At 36.2% G+C, this 23344-nt stretch overlaps 4 protein-coding genes across 8 annotated transcripts; all 4 read right to left on the reverse strand.

The window, feature by feature from the left end:
• On the reverse strand, window positions 1-540 carry LOC104097968 (uncharacterized). Its single transcript, XM_009604599.2, has one exon. The coding sequence runs from the start codon at window positions 538-540 to the stop codon at window positions 1-3; it is 540 nt and encodes a 179-aa protein (XP_009602894.2).
• Window positions 541-2186: 1646 nt separating this feature from the next.
• LOC104097967 (uncharacterized) lies at window positions 2187-3191 on the reverse strand. Its single transcript, XM_009604598.1, has one exon. The coding sequence runs from the start codon at window positions 3189-3191 to the stop codon at window positions 2187-2189; it is 1005 nt and encodes a 334-aa protein (XP_009602893.1).
• A 3330-nt stretch (window positions 3192-6521) lies between these two features.
• LOC104097965 (chaperone protein dnaJ 20, chloroplastic-like) lies at window positions 6522-8249 on the reverse strand. Its single transcript, XM_009604596.4, has 2 exons — window positions 7796-8249; window positions 6522-6966 (listed from the first exon to the last, which is right to left on the reverse strand). Exons 1-2 carry the CDS (start codon window positions 8192-8194, stop codon window positions 6823-6825), a joined length of 543 nt encoding a protein of 180 aa, XP_009602891.1. The 5' UTR covers window positions 8195-8249; the 3' UTR covers window positions 6522-6822.
• Window positions 8250-14443: 6194 nt separating this feature from the next.
• On the reverse strand, window positions 14444-23145 carry LOC104097963 (uncharacterized). Of its 5 annotated transcripts, none has more exons than XR_686664.4 (7): window positions 22470-23145; window positions 20098-20523; window positions 19106-19625; window positions 16436-18227; window positions 15848-16032; window positions 15599-15727; window positions 14444-14978 (listed from the first exon to the last, which is right to left on the reverse strand). XR_686664.4 is itself a non-coding variant. In XM_009604595.4 (4 exons), the coding sequence occupies exons 1-4, from the start codon at window positions 23035-23037 to the stop codon at window positions 16805-16807; spliced, it is 2937 nt and encodes a 978-aa protein (XP_009602890.1). In that variant the 5' UTR covers window positions 23038-23145; the 3' UTR covers window positions 16160-16804. The 5 variants fall into 5 exon arrangements, 1 of the variants encoding a protein (XP_009602890.1); XR_686665.4 differs by having other exon boundaries at window positions 15599-15731; XR_011411147.1 differs by having other exon boundaries at window positions 15845-16032.
• Window positions 23146-23344: the final 199 nt, after the last annotated feature.

Below are 23344 nucleotides of genomic sequence, written 5' to 3' on the forward strand. Positions count from 1 at the left end.
TTACCACAGATGATATACTCCCCCAGCTAGTGTCATCCGATACAATTCCTGTTCAGCATTTTTCCCTTTTGCATTTTCCATTGCCCATGTTACTTTATGCTGCCAATTACTCACATCCCTGTGAATTCCTTGCCAGAATAATAACTTGGACCACACTTGTTTGGCATATTCACGTTCAAACAGTATGTGATCTATATCTTCATTCTCCTTCGAGCACAGAACACATTCCATGTCTTTAATATTTGCCCAACATGCAATCCTCTCCTTTATTTGTAATCTCCTTTGTAGTGCCAATAATAGGATGAATAGCCATTTAGGTAATCCTGCATTATTGCATATCAATCTTCGCCATGGGATTTTCTGAAATTCTCCACGACAGAGTCCATATACTTTCTTTATTGAGTAGTTGCTCATTGCTGCCACATCTGCCTCAGTCAATCCTATCTGCTCAAACATTGTCTTTGCTGCACAATCCATGAAGACTGAGTAGTCTTGGTTCCCCATACAGTACCTCTCTTTGTATAGTAGGAATGAATCCATTTAACCCATAAGCAGTCTTTCTTCCTGCATATATTCCATAATAGTTTCCCAATAGCTACCAAATTCCACACCTATATGTCTAGGATATTCAAGCCACATGCAGTTCTAGGAAGACATAATCTATCCCACGCAATAAGTGCTTTTTTTTGTAAGCTCATTTCCACCTGTCCATAGAAAGTTCCTGCAAGTTGATTCCACCAGTTGAGCCACCTTTTTAGGTAGAATAAAAACTTGCGACCAGAATATTTGAATTGAGAAAAGCACTGATTTCACAAGCTGTAATCTGCCTACATATGATAGATATCGTGTAGTCCATGATTTGATCCTGGCTAGCATTTTATCAAGGAGAGGTTTACATTGCACAATTGATAGCCTTTTAGTACTCATGGGGATTCCTAAGTATCTAAAAGGCATCTCTCCCTTTTTGAATTGGATAGCATGTAGAATATTATGTTGAACTTCTTGTTACACCCCTCCAAAATACACTGAGCTTTTATCAACATTAGCAACCAAACCTGACACTTGTGAGAAATGCTGAAAGTATTGGACTAGTAAGTTGACTGATTTCAGCTCTCCTTTGCAAAATAGTAGAAGATTATCAGCAAACCCAAGCTGTACAATTTGCAGCTTCTTACACCTTGGATGGAATTTGAAGCTTGGTTCCTCACTGGGCCTATTTAAACTACGACTAAAGTATTCCATAACTAGCACAAATAAAAAAGAGGATAGAGGATCCCCTTGTCTCAATCCTTTTCTTGCTGGAAATGGAACCACTGGCTCACCATTGAGTAAGATTGAGTATGAGACAGTTGTAATGCAACACATGATCCATTTGACAAATTTAGTTGGGAACTGGATACAATTTAGGATTTGCTCAATGTATAGCCATTCCACTGAGTCATACGCTTTCCTCATGTCAATTTTCAGCATACATCTAGGAGTGATGCCCTTTCTTCCATACCCCTTCCCCAGTTCATGGCTCAATATGATGTTGTCAGGGATTAGCCTTCCTGGAACAAAAGCAGATTGGCTTTTATCCACTAGACTGTCCATAACACCCTGCATTCGTTTAGTGAGGATTTTAGAGATCAATTTATACAACATAGTGCAACAAGCTATAGGTCTAAATTCAGATATCTTTGATGGATTCTTGACTTTTGGAATCAGTGTTATTGTAGTGCAGTTAATAGCTTTATGTATATCCCCATCCGTGAAGAATTGAATCACAACAGCTGTAACATCTCTTCCAATCACAGACCAAGCCTTTTTGAAAAAGAGAGCATTGAAACCATCACAACCAGGAGCTTTGTGATCATCTATGCTAATAAGGGCTTAATATACTTCTTCATGAGTGACATGTGCTATCAATTGCAATTGTTGTTGTCTTGTTAGTCCATTCCCACACTTCATGATTTCAGTATTTACAGCTGGTAGCTGATCAGCAACATTGCCTAATAGCTTCCTATAATAACTGATTAATTCCTCTACTATGACTTCTGGTTATTGGAGGATATCACCTGTGGCATTAACAATACTTTTGATCCTGTTTTGGGCTTGCTTATTCTTTAGATGAGCAAAAAAATAGGCAGTGTTTGTCTCTCCCAATTCCAACCATTCTGTTTTACTATTCTCTCTTCCACAAGGCCTCATTTCTCTAATTCTAGCTTTAATTCCTTTTCTTCTACAAACAACACATTTGGATGATTGTGGCTTCCCATTTGTGTTTGAATATCATGTAGCTTCTGTCGATATAGCTCAATATTCTCCTCTACATTCCTGAATTCTCTTTGGTTTAACTGCTTCAAATCTGTCTTCAACACTTTGAGCTTCCACCATATATCCTCCATGTGATTTTTACCAGTTGGCCTGCACCATACATTAGCCACCACACTTGGGAAATCTTTGTGCTCCGCTAAACAGTTAAGAAATCTGAAAGGCTTTGGACTCCTCTTCACAGCTTCCTTGAGTTGAATACTTAGTGGTGTATGATCAGAAATCTCAGGATTTAATATCACCACCTCTGTAACAACAATTGTTAACAACCATTCAACATTTACTAGAGCACTATCTATCCTGCTACAAATTTGCCCATTTGGCCATGTATATCTTCTACCCACTATACGTAATTCAGCCATGCCACTTGACTGTAAAAAATCATTAAAATCTCTGATCTCATTTTCCTGAACTGGATTACCAAATTGTCTATCATCCATGTCAGTTATTGCATTAAAATATCTAATAGCTAGCCATGGTCCTTGAACAGAGTTGTTGACACTTCTCAGTTCCTCCCATATGTCCTTCCTTGTTTCAATAGTATGCATTCCATACACTGCTGACATAGTAATTTTTATTTGCAACTGAGAGATACTAATTGTACCATGGATGGCTTGAACACTCATACCAGATATTTCAAATTCTACGCTATTTGGGTCCCAAACAATCCATATTCTCCCTTTAGAACTATGTGAGTAGTTTGCACACCATCTCCAATTTGTTGTAATCTTGTTGATCACTCTACTTGCATTCTCCTCCTTGACTCTATTATTCAGTATTGCTATCAATCCTACATCATTATTTGTAATAAACTTCTTTACTTCTTTTTGCTTGTATACTTTATTTACACCCCTCACATTCGATGCTATGATTTTCATTTAGTTGGTTGCTTGAGTTTTGGGTCCCCAGTATCACCTTGGTAGCTGCATTGTCCCTTCTCCTTAGTAGAATTGTCCACTGATTCACCAGCTATTTCAGTAATGAATGGACTAAATCCATTCACTACATTAATGCTTGTTGTTTCTCTTATTTTGGACAGTCCACCTTTTGCTGCAGATTTCCTTTTTGCTTGCTCCCATTCTGTTGTTTTATCATCCTCACAATGTGACCTTATGTTTTGTATCATGCTATCAGCATGTTCCTTTGCAGTTGTTTCCACATTGTTTGGATCTGTTCTTCTTCTCCATTCCATCCTTGGTTTTTGCTGTTGTTGTTTGGCTTCTGGTATGATCTGTGTTGGTCTGCAAACATGGCCAACTTGAAGACAAGTGTGGCAGTATTTAGGTATCCAATCATATGCAACCTGTTGCTCAAAAACTTTGCCCATCAGATCTATAATTTTTATGACTCTAGGCATGTCCTTTGTAACATCCATCTCTACTAGTAGCCTTGCATAAGAAATCCTCTCTACTTTAGTGTTGCATTCATCTGCATATATTGGGATTCCTAATCCACTCCCAATCCTACTCCTAATCCTACTAAGTGAATCCATACTCCAGCAGTTTAGTGACAAATTTGGCAGTTTAACCCATATAGGAATTGTCTGTAATACCTCTGTATCAAAATCAAAGTTATGTGACTATGCTTTGACGATTATAGGTTTGATCCTTATAGTATTTGGCCCTGATATCAACACAACATCCCTATCTTCCACACTATTGAATTTAAACACAAAATATCCGTCATTATGAAAGTAAATTTTTGGCTTACTAACAAAATTCCACTGCGCAGCGATGAAACGATCTAAAGCACCTATTGAAGGAGAATCACCAACAACATACAACACAATTGCATGTTTCCATTTCTCTGTTTCTCGATCTACCTCAGCATTATCTAATTCAACTACTTTTTCTCCATTTTTGACCATAGGAGCAACAAATTTGAGGTTCATACCTCTAGCCGCTAAATAACAACCAGCGAATAAGTTCACCCATTCCTTTTTGTTTTTCTGCAGCTCCTCATCCAATTGTCTATGAATCTGAACTTCCTGCTCCGTAATTGGCTTAATTGTGCCTAGCTGCTCTGTTTCATTCCTCTGAATCTCCTTATCAGCATCAATTCTCTTAGCATTTGGACTCTTCGCCGATGTCATTAGAGTTTGGCTATGATCGCCATTATCAATTGAAAGCGATTTAGCTGAAATCGATCCATGCAAAGGCAGCCACATCACACTTGAGTTTTGCAATTGTTCCATAGAGATCCGAGGACTATGCATGTCCCCAGTCCCTCTAAATTGTTCCTTTCCATCAATTTTTGTCTTACTTGCTGGTTCCTTACTCGGATTTGTGATCGGAATCACTCTCTTTGGTCTTCCTCTACCCATGCCGGCAGAGGCGCACGTTAGCTCACCGTCGGGGCGTCTTAGATATAGTATTTATTATGAAATAATTGTTTATTCAGTTTTATTAAAGTTTTAAATAGATCATCTGTATCCTTTGCTTATATAGTAGATGATTTAGTGTATAGAGTTTAGCTTATACATGAAAGATTAAATCATCGGTTCTTATAAGTATAAAGTTTGAGTTCACAATCTAATGATGGAATTGGACAAACCATCGATTGTAATACAAGATTAATATAATTTATCTTGATTATGGGAATAATTTAATTCCAACTTCTTGTGCTAGTACATTTTGTATGCATTGAACGGACCAAGCAGAGATAAGTATTTTATACTGACTTAATAAAATAAACTCTATAGCCATTAAATGTACTTATACTATTAATCTTGATATAATCATTATTAGCCGTGTATATTATTATTGTTTTGATTTATTAAAAGGCGAGATCCTTTCGTGGGTCAATATGCATGGTAAATTGGATAATAATAATGTACATTGGTGAAGTAATAATTAGTTGATGGAATCCATATATCGGTTTAGAGATTGATGATACACCTTTATGAAAGCTTATAAGTTTTCATGTGTAAACCCGACCGATGGATTTTGTATCCGACACATGAAATAAGTCAAGCAAAAGTCTAAAGGAAATAATCAATAAATTAAATTGTCAGTAGTTTAATTTAATTGATTAGCATATGAATCTTAACATGAGGAGTTAAATAAGATCTAATTGATGAATTTCGAAATTAAATAAGGAGTGCAATTATGAATTCTTAGTGGAATAATTCATAATTAATTATGGTGGATATTAATTTCAAAAATTAGAAATTAATTCCATAATTGGAAGGCTTGTTAATTAAATTCTATGGTCTCTGTTGTGCCTAAATAAAAGAAAATAAAAGAATCTTTTTTTTCTGGTGGAAAGGAAAACCAACAGGTTTTGGAAAAAGGGTTTTAACCCTTAAAACTTGTGCTATAAATACATAAGGTTTTTTTACATAGAGGGGATATACATGGTGGCCGAATTTCAGCTTCTTTTTTCTAGGAAATTTCGCCCACACGAAATTACTATTTTCGAATATTATTTGGGTAACACAGTAGAAAATCATGAAACGTTCGAGGATCATGATTGTGCGGGTGGTGGAGATTCCATTGAAAAGTTATGGAACTGAAGGCTCACGTAATAGAAGAGATATATTCACGCTTCAAGAGGTAACCCGTGAAACCCCGTATATGCTAGTTTTCTAGATTACATGTGATTTTGATACTGGGATTGCTTCCGCTACTTATAATAATCTATCATCTACAAGAGAAATATAGCTATCAAAGTCAATAGTACAACAGTAACGCGTATATATATATATATATATATATACACACACACACACACACACACACACACACGTTACCTATACAAAAATGGAGTGTCCATTATCTAATCAAGAAAGCAACGCAACAATAACAATAACATCAATAACTATGCCAAAATTTCAAACGATCAATTGAGGTCAGTTATATGAATCTTCATTGACCATATTACTCTATTAAGCTCATCGCAGGCCAACATTATACAGACAAGAAAGCAATACAAAGAAAGCGATCGATGCTAAGTCAACGTACATACATAGCCAGGGCAGATTTATAGCCCAAATCACGGGGCACGTGAACCCATGCTCCAAAAAGCTTAATGGTGCAATAAATTGAATAATACGTTATTTATTATCTAGAGGAATAGGGATCAATTCCCACTTAATAATTTTTTTTATTTACCTTTTTTAGTGGTACACTCATGTTGAAGAAATCCTAGATCCGCCTATATATGTAAATAGCAGAAAGAAAGCAAATGGCTCGAGAAATAAGAGAGCGTTAAGGTTAAATAGCATCTTGATTCAAATAACTCTATGTACATATACTAGTTGTCCTCTATTTAGTTACAACAACAGTAACATACCCAGTAATATCCTATACCGTGGGGTCTGGTGAGGGTAATGTGTACGCAAACCTTACCCCTACCTTGTGAGGATAGAGAGGCTGTTTCCAACAACCATCAGCTTAGGTTATCCTCTTTGGTTATTATCTAATAAAAGGAGAGACCAAAAGAGAGAACATAACTACTCTATATACTGCTATATATATAGAAAAATTTACATAGCAAAGGATTTGTTGATTATAATGATGTTTCATTCCTTTGTCTGCGCATACGTGCACCCCAAGACATATTGTTACCAGAATCCTTATGCATGTTTCTTCTCTTTAACTCTGATAACTGAGATTGCCAACAATTTTTCCATTCACCTTTGTCCGCCTTTGACTAAAAATGTATAAAGAAACCATATTAGCAAAGACAATATAATAGAAGATATCGAGAGTAGATAAGTCATGGATATATATCATCTTACAATAAAATTCAATTACATGAATGCAAAAATATGATCTCTAAACAAAAATATCAATAATGTTATATAGATGCCCAGAGCCCGCAAGGGCAGAGCTAGGTGAGCAGAGCTAGGTGAGCGGAAGGGGTTTCAGCCGAACTTCCTTCACCGAAAATTATACTGTATCTGTTAATTTTTCTTTTTATGTATATATAATAGATGTTGAATTTCCTCAGCTTCTTCGTGTGTTTGCATTTTTATTTTTTGAATTCTCTAGATGAAAATTCTACTTGAAAAGTAATTGGTCAGAAAAAAGTGGGTAACTTTAAATAATGGTAAAAATAAGTTGGTCAAATAAGCTTTTAAGCTCTTTTTAACTTTTTTCGATGTTTGACCAAGTTAAAAAATACTTAAAATAAGTTTAAAATTACTTAAAATAAGCCAAAAATAATAAGGTGCGCAATCCCAACTTATTATTTTTTGGCTTAATAGTTATATCCACTCAAAAAAACCATTTTTTTTTAAAGGTAATCCAAATGGGCTTTAAATTTGAACCTTTTCTTTTGGAAAATTTGTACACGTGGGGTCCACCTAGTGGATGCAAGAAAGGACTTGCTCAACGACAATGATATAAATGAACAGTAGTTTAGCAAAACCAAATTTAGAACAATTTGAATAGTAGAAGAACAAATTTGAACCTTTTTACCAAAAATTAAATTAACCAAAAAAAAATGGCAAAAAAAAAAAAAAACAAAAAAAACCAACCTCATCATTCTGGTACCTCCTACGAGCAGAGAATGAGAAAGCAAAGTGAAGGCCTTTAGACATGTCTTTATCATACATAGCCTTTAACTTAGGATCCGATAATGTTTCATAAGCTTCTTGAACCCGAATAAACCTTTGGGTATATTCTTCGACCCGACCCGGAGGTGAAACATCTGGGTGGTACTTTCTAGCTAACTGCTTGTACGCTTGTTTAATTTCGGAAAAAGATTCAGTTTCTTGAATACCCAAAAGTTCATAAAAGCTTTTGGGCTCAGAAATTTCAATCACATTGTTTAGCTTTGAATGCACTTTTAAAGAACCAATTTGGGTTTTTAGAAATTGTGGATTTGATGGGAAAAATACCTTAGGATTTGGGTCTATTGGGGTTCTTAGATACATTTGTTTTTGCTGTGTGTGTGAGTGAGAAAATGGATTGAAGTTTGAAGTTTATGAGAAGTGTGAAGGTGTATATATAAGGAAGAGTGAAGGGTATTTGTGTCATTTTACTACTTTTAAAATTTGATTTTCTATAAATTAATGCCAAAAACTTAATATTGAGACTATAGGCGGATCAAGAATTTTAAGAAGGTGGTACACTATTGCGAAGATGTGGATCTTGAAACATATTTGACAGGTTTAACTTTAGTCTCTTACCCTAGACCCACTATACTCTTGAAATTATAGGTCAAAATTATATTCCTTTTGAAATTTTATTGATTTTCATGTATATATTTATACTCTGCATGAAAAACAAAACCGTACAAAATGGGAATTATATTGAACCGTCAGTTTCACTTGTAGAGGTGCACTCAATAATTATTGCACCATAGGAGTTCATGAGCATGGGTGCACGCACATATATTTAAGTAATTTGAAGAAATATAACATAGACGACTTCTATACAGTTCACATTTTGTTTTTGCTTTTATTCCCCTGGCATATTCACATTTTCTAAAGTATGTCAAATATCATGTCAAAACTCTATATAAATGCAAGATTTTTGTTAGTTCAGTTTTTACTAGAGTTGGAAGTGTTAAAACTACAAGAAACCAGTTTTTTTTCCTATCTAAAATTTATTATTTCTATTACCTAGCTAATAAGTAAATTGTAAGACAATATATGTAAGTGGAGTTTTAATTATCTATGACCAATCACTTGATTTTGACTCCTGTGATATTTTTACCTCTACAAGACTACAACTACAAAATTCAATAGATAACTTTAGTATGAGCACTTTATAAATCGTTTAGAAATGTTGGTCAATATTGGTGCCTTGGCAAGAGTTATTATTAAAATAATTTTTCTCTGTAAATATTAAGAGAAAGTCAATTGTGGTTTCGTACGTTTTATTTCCGACAACATCTCTCTGTCTTTTCTACGTGGATGGATAAGATCTCACTCCAGTGGTGGAACCAAGATTTTTATTAAGGGAAGTCAAAATATAAAGAAATAAATTTACCAAGAAGTCAAAGGGTGTCATTATATAATATATATACATATGTTTTTTTAAAATTACCGAGCTAAATAATATAATTTTCCGATGATGGGGTGTCGGTTGACACCCCTTGGGTGAATGTTGCTCCACCACTATCTCACTCCTCTTAAATGCAAAACAAAATACAAAATTTTGAACATGATTGTGCTTCATGTTTGTATTATTTTAAAAGTTTTTACTTGTTTAGCCATATTTTAGCCCGACTATAGTTTATGGCCAATTAAATTTATTTAAAATCAGCTTGATTTTGCCTTCTGTGGTACTTTATCTCTAATATTACAAAATTCAAAAAATCACTTTGTAAATTGTTCAGAAATATTGGTCCATGGTGATGACTTAGCAAGATCAATTCAACCTTATTCAAAATCTCTAATTCGAGCTTTAATGGAGAAATTTCTTATAAAAAATATTTTCTCCTTTAATGGACCTTTGAGGTAATTAATACTTTAATAGCACTGGTTAGTGATTCTGAATACCAAATGAGTATACATAAATTTTTTTATACATTGAATAAATTTTGCACCACGCTAAATATCAATAGAGAGTAAATTGTACGTTGTACTGAATCTTTTGTTTCTGGACAATGAATATGACATAGGAAACTTAGTGGCCACATTCTGTGTCTTTTTTACGTGGATGGATAAGATCTTTACTCCTCCAAATTGCAAAACACAAAAGCCAAAATATAAAAGCTGCCCATTGACAAAGAAATATCAGTGTGCAACTTAATTTGGATAAGACCATAACTTATAAGACAGTTAAATGTTTTTTTTTTTTATGTATACAAGAAATTATATGCCATGAAAAAAAAGGATATAAGCGGAGATGCTCTAATAGAATTGTGAAATATACTACCTTATTTTGAAAGGAAATACTAAGGACTCATTTGGTACGAGGGATAAGGGATAATTAATTCCGAAATTAAATTTGAGATGAATTTATCCTTAGTTTGAACAACAATAACAACAACCCAGTATAATCTCACTAGTGGGGTCTGAGGAGGGTAGTGTGTACGCAGACTTTACCCCTACCCTGTGGTAAAGAGACTGTTTCCGATAGACCCTCGGTTCTCTCCCTCCAAAAACTCCCCACCTTGCTCTCAGGGTGACTCGAACTCACAACCTCTTGGTTGGAAGTGAAGATAAAATCATGATATAATTAATTCTGAAATTAATTATACCGGAATTATAATTTTTTTTAACCCCTATAAAAATATGAAATAATTAATCATGGGATAACTTGTTTTTCCAGCCAAACTGATCCCTAAAAGTTTTGCGAATCTCGGCAGTTATAATAGTTGTATGTGTGCTAACAAACTAATCGAAAAGCATGTCCAAACATTATGGATATGATTTATTAAAAGGAGACAAAACTGATCAACTTTCTTGGACAAATTTCAGTTGTCGTAAGTAAATGTTTTTTTGGTTAGACAAACACGTACAAGAAAACTATTTATATATAAAAAAGTTATAACAGAAATTGTTACTTTTAAATTGTGGCAAGTTTCATACCTACAATATTAAATAAAATATAATATATATGTAGCAGTAAATCAAATATTTCATATTTGGCCAAACGAAATTTACATTCGGTAATTAACTATCCAAAAATGGACCTTTAATCGAGAATGAGGTCTAATTATTGTTCCAAGAATCTCTTGGAAGAATCATGAATTAAGTAAAAATAGACTCCCAATAATTCCCTTCCTTTAAGGGACTCTTTATTTTATTAAGGTAAAAAAATATAAATTTCATTCAAAAACTCTACAAAACTCTAAAAATATTAGTAGAATATAATATGTGTGTGTATATATATATATATATATATATATATATATATATATATATATATATATATATATATATATATATATTTTATAAAATGACCTCCTGGCCACTTATACGTATCAGTTTGCCAATCCGATAGACAAACTTATATCTTTTTCATTTTAACACCTCAACTTGACGAACTGAATGCAAATAAACACTTCCGATTGAATGTGGTGGTCACTCGCTATGACATGAATGACACGTTATATCCTAAGCTTTTTATTCTTTGACATGTGTAAAATGTAGGGCCCACTTTTTAAAAAACGCAACTTACCAAAATTTAAATTTATTTTCATATTTCTTTTCTTTCATCTCTTCCTCTAACCTTCTAAGACCTAACCTTCAACCATTAGTGAAAATCATAAATTGAATATAATAATAGTGCTAAGGAGGTGTTCAAACTGGCATAACTTCAAGAATGCGGGGAATTGTCACCATAAATGAAAATAAGTTCTGCCGGATTATCGATCTTTTCTTCCAAACATTGGAGAATATTTCAGGTGGGGTTTGCCGGAGGAACGATCCATATAAAACAGTTTTACTTTTCTATAAATTTGATTTTAAATGTTTGAGAAGTGTTTGTAGTGTATTTGGGTGTTATCTAAGAGAGGTGGACAGATAGGCAGTCGTGGTGAAGTGTTTTAGGCCATAAGCTCCCTCTTTTATGGTAAAATATGATGATGACCGCGTCCTTATTTTTGTGGTGGTGCTTGCCGACTTTTTCCGTCTGCGATGGGTCTTAAATTTAAGGTGATTTTTAATGGACAATATTGAAAATAGAGGTTTTTATAGTAGACTTTTTTCTTAAAAATCCTTTCCGAAGATGATGGAGTGGTATTGATTTGATGGAGTTGTGGTTGCTTTTTAAAGGGTAAGGTTGGAGAGGAGAGGTTTGGTGGGCGGGAATGGGGGCCGGCGGGGAAAGAGCAAAAATCGAGAGAAGGGGAAAAAGGAGGGTAACGGGGAAAGAAAGGTTGGGTAGGCGTAGGGGTAGGGAGTATATTTTTTTCCTTTTTCTTCTTTAGGAGCTTTTTGTCCTTTCCTTTTTTAATCTTTTCTTTTGTAATTGTTTTCTTTTCCCATTTTTTAATATTTTTTCAGCCAAAATTCTATTCTGACGCGCTTTATTATCGTGATTGTCACGCACTTTGGCCGCATAAACCTGTTGTTGCTACATAAGCGTAGTCAACAATCAAACATGTTTATTAGCATTCAGTTCGTCAAGTTGAGGTATTATAATGAGAAAGATATAAGTTTGTCTACCAGATTGACAAACTGACACAAGTTTAAATGGCCAGGAGACCATTTTGCCTATGTATTTTATGTGCATCACATGTATATTTATATATTATACAAAAATATTATGTAGTATATAATGTGTATTTTAAGTGCATCACATGTATTTTTATATATTATACTTAATATATAGTAATATATAATGTGTATAGGGAACTAAGATATTTAATATCCAGAGATTTAAATTATTTAAAAAATAAATAATAAGAAGATGAATCATCAAAGAACTGAGAGATGGTAGAATTGTGAACTTTTTTGAGAAATTACGGTAACTTTATGAAAGAGGGAGAAGGTACCAAATAAAGAACATTAACGTAATTAATGTAAGGATAAAAACGGATTGCTTGTTTTGTGGGGCATTAGATTTTTTAAATAACCACATAATCTTTCAATCCAGCTAAAAAGGTCAAAAAAATCTATCATATTTGAAATAAACAAAGAATGCTACTATTTATGAAAATAGTCTTTAAATAAGGAACAATAATGTAAAAATCTCTTTAAATTGATATTTAAGTGGACCAGGCCATGATTTCTTTAGTCGTGCTGCTAATCCATCTATGGTGGCTGAACGAAAATTACCTATACGGCTGTCGCTAAACATAAATACAGCCCTTTTTTTAACGGACATTTTAAGTGTAAAAGCTCCCCTTCTATCGAATGAATTACGTGCAAATACTCTTGGTTTAAAGCTCTATTCCAATTAACATCGAAAGTAAAGGAGACAAATAGAACTAACAAATTGGTGACTTCGTATGCCATCATGCATTATCATTCAGCTTCCAGATTTCTCTATTCCTAAACCTCTTAAGCACCCAAAACAGAGAAATCCAGACAATGAGTAAGACCAAGACTCGCCCGGGAAGAAATTTAGGACCCGTTTGGCCATAAATTTTGCCAATTTTTTTGTCAAATACATGTTTGTTCAAAATTTTATCCATATTTTGACAAATTCCCAAAACCCAAATTTTGGCCCAAAATATTACCATCACATTTTTTAAAAATTGCCCAAACTTTTGCATTTTATAAGAGTCTAACCATTTATTATTTTGTAACAATACTACTTCGTCTTCTCAGATATCTAATAGTTTATTATGTAGTTCATTATAAAAATAATAATTTTGTACTAAATTTATTTATGTTCAGGACCATGGTTCGTGATAATGACAATGAATGTTATTGATGAAGGTACTGTTGGATATTTGTGATAGTTTTTTAAAACCTATAGGTATAAGTCATATTTCATATTTTTTTTTTAAAAGTAAAATATGTTTTGAAACTAATGTCCAAACACATTTTCTATCTTCAAACCAAACTTCACCCAAATCAGATTTTTCAAAACAAATTTGAGAATCTATGACCAAACGCTAGCTTAGTGTGGCCCTTCCCCAGACCCTGAGTGGATTTTGTGCACCGGGCTGCCGTCTATTATTAAAAAACTAAAAACAAAAACAGATAAATCTCTCATAACATACTGCTCAAATCCAGAATGCAGTTGGGCCTAGAAAAAAATCTTGATGCCATTCATTCATATATATATATATATATACACACACACATATAACGGATATATAATCACAAAGTTTCTTTTTATGGATTGTGTATCCTCAGTGCTAGCACGACACGTAAAACAAATAAATATTCAACTAAAACAGTTAACACTATAAGTCTATAACCCCAATTCACGAACAAGATGAAATTTAACCTGACAAAATTTCTGATGTTCTTCAAACAGAGCCAATGAGAGATACTATATCGATTAATTTCTCCCATTGGACCACGCCAAAGTATAGTAACCTCCAGAGATAATTTAATTAGTCCATAATAACCTAACACACCACAAGCATCTTTATGACTAAAGGGATGGGAACATCAGAAATTCCAGGGTAAGAATCAAATTTTACCCTAAAATTAATCTGACTATCAGGGATTGAAAATGGCATCAGCCAACACCATTTGTAACCAGAAGACAAGACGACCACAATGGCCCACTGGGGAACAGGTAATTTGACAGGAAAGAAGGTTATAAGAGGGTGAAACTTCTGTATTGAAAACTTTAACCTACAGAAAGTGTCTACACTGAGCTATAATCCTTGTTAAAACAATTAAAGCATACAACATACCCTGTATTATCCCACACCGTGGGGTCTGAGGAGGGTAGTGTGTACGCAGACCTTACCCCTACCTTGTGAGGATAGAGAGGCTGTTTCCAATAGACCCTCGGCTCAGGAAAGCATAAGCACCACATTAAAACAATTAAAGCATCCTAACAGAAATAAATTGTGGAATCACCAGCCAAAATTGATGTTTCCTCGCCTTGCTGCTTGTGTCTTTTTGCTAGTTATATAATCCTTATAGAACCTCCAACCACCAGCCAAAAGAAAAAAAGGAAAGAGGAAAGCAAGGAAGAGAACAGAGAAGCCAGTTGGAAAGATGGGGAAGAATAAAAGTGAAAGGAAAGAGAAAAGGGGGAGCGAGGAAAGGGAAGGAAATGAGAAGTGTGACATCAACCACATCTAGTTTGAGAAACAGGATACAGCTCTCAGTTCCATACATCCAGCACCACCTAGAAAAAAAAAAAGGAAAACCGAAAAAAGAGAAAAAGACAAAAAAACAAAAAAACAGAAAACATGATGGGCAGATATTCTTCAGACAGTTAACAAAGAGTGCCTTCAGAATGACTAATGTAGGCACCATGAAAGAATAGGAGTCAATGTAGCTATTAAAAAGGTATAACTTCCACAATCACATACAAGATACAGATCAAGCAATTGTCCAGATTAGGTTTTTCATACAACGAATATAGCTTCTATAGTAATAGCATGCTAATAGCAAGTTCCAACACACAGTGCAAACATGGACTTCATAGAAACCATCCCACCAAATAAATGGCTTCACATTTTCTGTTTTTCTAAAGCCTACTGTTTTTTTAAGTGGCAAATTTTTCCTAATATTTAAAGTAATTGCACGAGGTTTCAATTACCTTTATTAGTGTAAACCGTGAGGGACACTAAGCAACTAAAATACAAGCAAGAGAGCCCAGATAAACCACCTGTTAGTCATTTAGACTGCTGCGGCTACTTAATAGTGTGTGAACTAGAGCATTCAGCTATAACCACCAAGTCTTCCAGCTATTGTGTTTGCAAGGGTAAAAACTAGAAGCTAGTGAATTCAGCATAATTTTACCTGTTACGGAACAACAATTGAGTTTCACCAATTAAAGAACAGATATGAGAATATCTGTTCATGCTCGATTCAGGGAGCATCATGATTCTACTGATCTCAGCAACACCTGGTTGCAATAGCCTTAGCAGCCTGCCTAACCAAACATTTTCAAGGGAAAAAAAGGAAAAAAAAGAAGGGGAAAAAAGAAGAAAATGAAAAAAGGCCGAAGAAAAGATGAGGAAAGAAGCAATGAATGTGAAGATTAACCACCTTAAACTTTAACATATTTCTTCATCCAAGCAATTTTCAGCCAGCATTCTCAATATATTTGTTCCAACAGCAGCAATGCCCTCCCATTTAAACAACCAAAATTTTCAATTGCACACCTTCAAATACAATCAGATATAACTGTGCCCATTCATTTGATAAAGCGCCGACAAGAATCAGTCCACAACCTGCATGTTTTTTGGAATTTAACAGGCCCACCAAGCCACTAAATGAAAATAAAATTGGTGATCCTCCTACAGAAATACCAGCATCTAATTCATCATTGCAAAGTAGTACATAAAATCACAAGACATCTAAGCTACTTCAGAAGAAACGTTTTTTCAAACCCTTTATCAATAATTCACTTCAGTTAAGGGTACAGTTAAGAGTACAGTATATGAAGTCATAAAGCTCAAGGACGTTCAAATTCTTCAAGTGGAAGGCATAATTCCCTCACAACAAAGGGCATCTGATATACCTTCCGTCACAGTACTGAGATTACTAAAAGGATAAGGAGTAATTAAGATCCTTAAACAGGCATACACAATTAAGAAGTTACTACCTACTGATAGAGGTAAAAGTTCACCATACATGAGGCTCAAAAAGTAGTTCACAAGAAACTCAGCACAGTTGATCCAAGATGGTGCAGAAGCAAGCTTGATATTCAATCTTTCAACTAATGCTACTTCACTTTCTGCACATGTTCCACTGAAAGACCTGCAAAAGAAGCAAAAATATGCGTATTTGTCATACAAACTGCAGCTAATTCACTCTAAGAGATCTTGCTCATCAAAAGGAGTCAATCTGTGTCCTGCGGTCACTTTCTTCCAAGGCACCTTCCTCCTCAAAACCTTCCATGTTTTCTGCAATGATAAAATAAAATGTTCACAAGATCAACAATCACAAGCCATAACCCATAGATTCAGAAACTCTTCGAATTGGAAGCTATCTGTAGCTGGTTCACATTCCCTTAGCAGGATCTTCTTCAATCAAGCTAGCTTCACTTATTCCATTATTACTGTCATGCCGCCTGGAACTTTTCTGGTGACCCCTATGACCTCTCACTTCATCCTTTATGGTTTCATCTTCACCTGATCCATGCCTACTTTCAGCAGATTTTGATCTAGAGCGTCCCCTGTGTCTTGATCGTCGGTCATCGGAACGCCTTGTAGACTGTTTACTGCTGTGCTGCTTATCATCAACAGATCTTGACCTGGACCGTTTTTTACTACGACTCTTTGACTTCTCTTTTCTGCTCTTTTCCAATTTATCACTTGAACGATGTTTTTCTTCAGGAGATCTGGACCTTGACTTTGAATGCCTTCTACTTCGATGCTTTGGCTTATCTCCTTTACTTTTATCTAATTTATTACTTGAGTGATATTTCTCTTCAGGAGATTTGGACCTTGACTTGGAGCGCCTTCTAACGTGATACTTTCTTTTATCTTCTCTGCTTCTGCCAGAACGATGCTTCTCTTCTGGAGACCTGGACCTGGAGGTTCTTCCATGCTTTGACTTGCTTTCTTCCAGCACTTCTGGTGACATTTTCTTCTGTGCATCCTCAACAACCTGTGGTGATGCTGATCTTCCCTGATCTTTCTCTTCAGGAGATTTGGACCGTGACTTGGAGCGCCTTCTAGCATGATGCTTTCTTTTCTCTTCTCTGCTTCTGCTAGAATGCTGCTTCTCTTCTGGAGACCTGGACCTGGAGGTTCTTCCATGCTTTGACTTGCTTTCTTCTGGGACTTCTGGTGACATTTTCTTCTGTGCATCCTCAACAACCTGTGGTGATGGTGACCTTCCCTGGTCCTTGTGCTTGGCTTTTTCACCCCTGCTTCCTTCTAGCTTATCATCAGACTGATCCCTACCTTCAGCAGACTTTGATCTCGATCGCCTGCTATATTTTGACTTTCTTTCACCATCTTTTGGGGATGACCTACTTCTTCGTCCATGTTCAGGAGATAGTGACTCACGGCGAGAAGCTCTACTTGTCTTGTGTACTGGACTTTCTCGGCGGCGTTTTGGTGAGCCTAAATCAGCACGGTAAGATTTTCTAGTTCGAGGACTTGTGCTCCTACTTCGGTTTCTCCTTGAAACAGGAGAACGGCGATCATAGAATCTAACAGAATCCCGCCTTCTTCCTCTGTCACTAGCATATCTAACATCCCTATATGACCGCCTTTCATCTTCATAGCCTGAATAACGACGGGATCTTACCGGTGACCTTGATCTATAATCTCTTGATCTCCGCGGCAGAGGAGAGAAAGAGCGGGATCTCAGTCTTCGCCTATAACTTATTGGAGATCTGGACTTAGATCTTGATCTGGATCGCGATTTGGATGGTGACCTGGATCTTGACCTAGCACGATCAGCAGATGGTGACCTGTGGCAGTTCAGCTCATTAGTAGAAGTCAAATACAGTTAAACCAGCAAATAATGGTAATGAAGACAAACTCTATACACATTCGGACATCTGGAGACAATTCAATTCTAGAAAAAGAAATTGTCATCTTCCTAGAAAAATTGCTCCAGATTAACATTTCTTCCCCTTGTTTTTCCATAATAAGGTACAACCACTACTAGGTATACATTAAAGCATCTCCTGCAGAACCGAAATAGATTATGCAACAATTATTCAAGCTTATAAATTTTATGTAAACTATGCTCAGGAGCTTCACTAAGGAAGCCTTGTGCTTGGTCCTCCCCCATGCCCACCATTGCAAGACATATGATACTTGGGAGATTCAGTAGGCCAGGTTCATACTTAGGTTCCCCTCCTAGAATCCATTTGCATATAACTTATACAGCCAGTCTAACAGTGGCCCCAAAAAGAGAGCTGGTGAACCGTATTATTTTAATTGTGCCATCATGCAAAAGAAAAATTCAAATCTAATTAAGCAAAGTAGGTCCTAAACTTGAATTTGGTTTCGAGTTGCCTCTTTATCCGTCAAGTTTAAAGACATCCAAGGGGACGCTTAATGAGTCGCATGACTCACAACTATGTCTATTAAGTAGTCAATTATCATCAACGGATTGAAGATAGCCAGCTACATGTCATCATTCTTGGTATCTTCAAGTATGGGTATTCATAGCTTACACTCACTTAAAGCTGTTTCACAAACGCAGGCATGATGATGGTCTTCAGGTGTAAAAAGTCCTACTACTAATGGCTAACCAGCTACTCCTGACAGCAGTTAGATGAATTACCAAACACATAAGATAGATTATAAACATATGAGGGAAATAGTTCAGGTGACATACTTGGCCTTGTCATCAGTTTCCTTATCATCAGAAAGCAGACCATCAGCTTTCAACTTCTTGGTTATTTCTGCAGCTCTTGCGGCAGCCAAATCAGTGGCACTCTTCATGGTTGCAGCTCGATTAGCTGCTTGTTGCGCAGTCATAGCTTGCTGCATTAGTAGGGCCTGTTGGAACTGCATCTGCTGCATTGCTACTGCTTGCTGCATCATCAAGGGCAAAGAGGATGAACCCATTGATGAATTTAAAACAGCTGGCTTTGGAGGAAGTTGCTTTGCCATTTCAACATTTAAGGGCCGACCACCAACTTCTATGTTGTTCAACGCCAAAGCAGCAGTTGCTTCTTCAGGTTTTGAGTATTCAATGTAAGCAAAATGTTTGGATTCAGTAATGCTACAATCAACGATTGTACCACAGAAACCAAACAGTTGTTTCAACTGATCCACTGTCAGAAGTGGGCTGAGATTGCTGACTTGCAGAGTTCTTTTAAGGGAATCAGCCTTTCCATCTTGGTCACCTGTTCCTGAAGGAAAGGAACGCAAATAGCAAAAACAGTAAGAATGAGGTACACTTTTATGGACACCTAGGAGAATGTGTTATATGCTTTCTACGCATCATCTATTGAGATGTGTAGGTTAAGCAAGTAACAAAGAAAAAGTAGTAAGAGACTATCTGGAAGGAGCAAAGTACATTTCAGTCTTCTCTTTTAAGTTATAGCAGCAAACTATTTTGAAGAATATTATTTGAGTAAGAAAAGTTTATGGATCACCGCCAGTTAACCACCAAATATGAATTACTTATTGGACAATAATGGGAGATAAAAGTAGCAGACAAATTTCAAGAATCAATGTTTTACTGGAGTAAGAAAATTTTAAGAATCACTCACAATAATTCATCAACAAATAGGAAGAATTTATTAAAATTTTAAGAATCACTCACAATAATTCATTAACAAATAGGAAGAATTTATTGACCATGATGGGAGCTAGAAATACCAGAGGAATCTTTTGCAGACTGAGCTTGTGCATGCGCTTGAAGAGCTTGAGCAGCAACAATTGCCTGAGCAGCAGCCATTGCAGCCGCAGAAGGTGCCATGGGCACTTGACTAAGAGTTCCCATACTGGTAGTCGCAGCTAGAGCAGTCATTAGAAGATTGTGAGGGGGGTGATTGAATTTGCAATCAGTTTTTGCACACCGTCCGTAAAGGTATTCTCGACAAACTTCCCCAAGAGATGCCCCAATTCCAGGTAAAACTACTCCTCCCGAAGCTCCAGGAACAATACCTGGTATCATCCCGAGCAATCCTGGGACTGCCCCAGATACAGAACCAGAATAGTTTGGCATATTAGGCATATTCTGGTTGACCATATTTGGAAAATTGGCTGATGGTGCTACACCCAATACTCCACCAGTAGCACTACCTGCATGATATAAATAAAATATTAAAATTTTCAAAATCTAGAATACGACGTTGACTTTTCTGCGTTCACTTAAGCAGAGTGAACACGTGCTGCATGAGAATCAAATCCAAAACACCCCCCCTTTCCTTCCACATCACTCTACTGTATTTAGTTTTTGTTTGACACAGTACCAGGCTCGAACTCTTGACCTAGTGGCATGAAGAAGACTCTCTCAACCACTATGAACAAGAACGACGGGTATCCATGTCACTCTACTGTTATTTCATTAAACAGGAGGATAGACTTCAACTTGAGAAACAAATATTTTATTATTTTCTCAAATATTCACTGCTATCAAATAGCAGTGCATCTACATTTTCTCGCCAATGCTCTGATTTATTTGTAAGGTTTGACTCTTCTATCATTTTTTAAAAGAATACAACAGTAGATGTACATACTCATGGAAAGGGACAAATATGATCACACAAGAAGATAAAATTCTATTTTGGGGGCAGAGTAGAATAATTAGGGGGAAGAGGTAAACTGGATACAATTCGAGACTACTGATGGGTGGTGAAAATTGTCCCCAAGGTGAAATAATATAGTCCACAATTACATTGAGGTGTTACTTGTTTAGTTCTTACTAAGCAAAATCTCAATTTAACACCAAACAGCTTTGTTAAAAATGGAAAACAGAAACGGGTCTTTTTTTAAAATAGAACTTTGCTAAAATTGGAAAACAGAAATGGACTTTAAAACATCACAGGTAGGAGCCCCATAAATATTAACTTACCAATTTATTAAGACCAATACAACAACTAAAGGAACTCAACAAGCCATCCGGATAACCACAGGAATTATCAAGACAAACCAATTAAATATAAGGTAACAATTGAATTGACCAATCTCAATCAAATGGAAACCTCATCTCAGCAACTCCATTGATACTAGATCAAAAATAATTCAGCTTCTATTCTATAGATATGTGAAGTCTTTGAGCAGCTAGTTTGTGGCCTATTTGGTTTGGATTATCAGAACTATTTTGACTATTGGATGGTTTACTACAATGACCAATTTCATTTAGGTTATAGCTATCAGCTGCAAAGACCTTTTTTGTGGTACAATAGCCAAATAGTGATTCTGATCAATGAAATTGATTAACTTAGGTTGTACAATAGCCAAACAAGCCTTTATAAATTTACAATCCATTTACCAAAACAAATATCATAGCTTCTATGCAAGCTTGCAACCCAATCAACTATCTCATAACCACATTCACGATAGAACACAAACCAGTTACAACTCACTCCATCCCAAATCTTAAAAGTCAAATTAGATTGGTCAAAAGTAACTTTAGATGAATTTACACCTTTTTAAAAATAGTTGTAGGCCGTATAGGCGAAGAAATCGGTGCATGAACAACAACTACACCTTAATCCTACTCTAGTTCAGGCCGGATTAATGAATCCTCATGACCATTCTTCTCCATTGGGACCTATTTAATTCCAATGTTAAATAATTCAGATTTTATAATACTAGAGTATCTCTACAATATACTTTTTATGACGGTAGTGTCCCGGCCAGCTTGCATGTTGGCTATTCCACAGGATACTTGCTACTCCGAACACAGGTACATAATAACTGTGCTCACCAAGACGTAGGTAGACGGAAAAAAATCAGCTAGTGTAGGAACTCATGATTCTCCCACACTTCATTGACCACTAGGCCATATCATTGGGTGTAGTATCTCTACAATAGTTACAAATATACAAATCTCTAGACAAACTAAAAAAACTCCTCCTAGCAAATACTAAACCAAATATAAGCTTACTATTGTGACCATACCTTTACCCCAACTAATTACTAGCATCTTTTGCTTCCATTGTTTTCTATTTTTCACTAGTGAACGAAGCAAGTATAAAGCAAAAATAATATTCACAAATCTGAAGTGAAGAAAAAAAGCAAACCTGTGCTGAAGAAAACAGGGAAAGGACTACCCATGATGGGCTTCCCATTACATTCCACATTCACCATGTAATTCCCTCTCTTCTGAACAATATAACTCACTGTGTACGTCCCATCACTCATATCCTTTACTATCCCTTCCAAATCCGATCCTCCAACTCCAACACCAGGTGAAACTCTAACCTTAACCTGGGCCCCACCATGCGGAATCTTACGACCGTCGAAATCCTTCGTGACAACAGTGAACGTCGACGGAGCACAAGCCGTTCCGCCGGCGATCCCGGTGCCGGCGGCCGTGCATTTGGTAGGGTCAACCGGACCGATCGGCTTCTCGGCGAGCCTCTTCTGCTCGTACTCCTCATCATCTTCGTCGCTGTCGGATGCGGCGGCGGCGGCCGCCGCCGCGGCTGAAGCTTCGACGTTTTTGAATGTGGCTTCGAATGCAGCTTTCGCGGCTGCGTCTTTCTCCGCTTCGCTCTTCAGCTTCGCTTCCTCGGCTTGCTTCACCCATATTGACTTCACCGCCGTCGTCGCCGCCGTAATCGCCGTTGAATTGCTTCGGTCAGCCATGTACTACTGTAGCAACAAATGTCCTAACCCTAAATTTTGTGAGGGATGTCCGGGGTAAGAGAATTTTCATAAAAGGCCGAAGAGAATAGAAAAAATAAGAGGTGCAAATGTATAAAAACCTCAAACTTTTGGACTCGTATAGGATCTAAAGAAATAGCAGTACTTAAATAAACTATTGAAAACTATAGATTATAACCCTTCTATCTAAAATAAATAGCGGACTAGACTAGGAACCCGGTTTTAGAGGAACGGTTTAGTCATTTTTTCGAGGATCATGAACCCGGTTTTAGAGCCCTTGCGCTAAGCC

The sequence above is a fragment of the Nicotiana tomentosiformis genome, chromosome 9, assembly GCF_000390325.3.
Source record: "Nicotiana tomentosiformis chromosome 9, ASM39032v3, whole genome shotgun sequence".
Classification (NCBI taxonomy): domain Eukaryota; kingdom Viridiplantae; phylum Streptophyta; class Magnoliopsida; order Solanales; family Solanaceae; genus Nicotiana; species Nicotiana tomentosiformis.

Excerpts from the sequence above, each read along its gene's own strand:
- LOC104097968 (XM_009604599.2), bottom strand. The coding sequence starts at position 540 with ATGGATTCATTCCTACTATACAAAGAGAGGTACTGTATGGGGAACCAA.
- LOC104097967 (XM_009604598.1), bottom strand. The coding sequence starts at position 3,191 with ATGAAAATCATAGCATCGAATGTGAGGGGTGTAAATAAAGTATACAAG.
- LOC104097965 (XM_009604596.4), bottom strand. The coding sequence starts at position 8,194 with ATGTATCTAAGAACCCCAATAGACCCAAATCCTAAGGTATTTTTCCCA. Across the intron at positions 6,967-7,795 it reads GGAGGTACCAGAATGATGAG|TCAAAGGCGGACAAAGGTGA; the intron begins GTTGGTTTTTTT and ends ATACATTTTTAG.
- LOC104097963 (XM_009604595.4), bottom strand. The coding sequence starts at position 23,037 with ATGGCTGACCGAAGCAATTCAACGGCGATTACGGCGGCGACGACGGCG. Across the intron at positions 20,524-22,469 it reads CCCTGTTTTCTTCAGCACAG|GTAGTGCTACTGGTGGAGTA; the intron begins GTTTGCTTTTTT and ends TATATCATGCAG. Across the intron at positions 19,626-20,097 it reads GTCTGCAAAAGATTCCTCTG|GAACAGGTGACCAAGATGGA; the intron begins GTATTTCTAGCT and ends CCTTTCCTTCAG.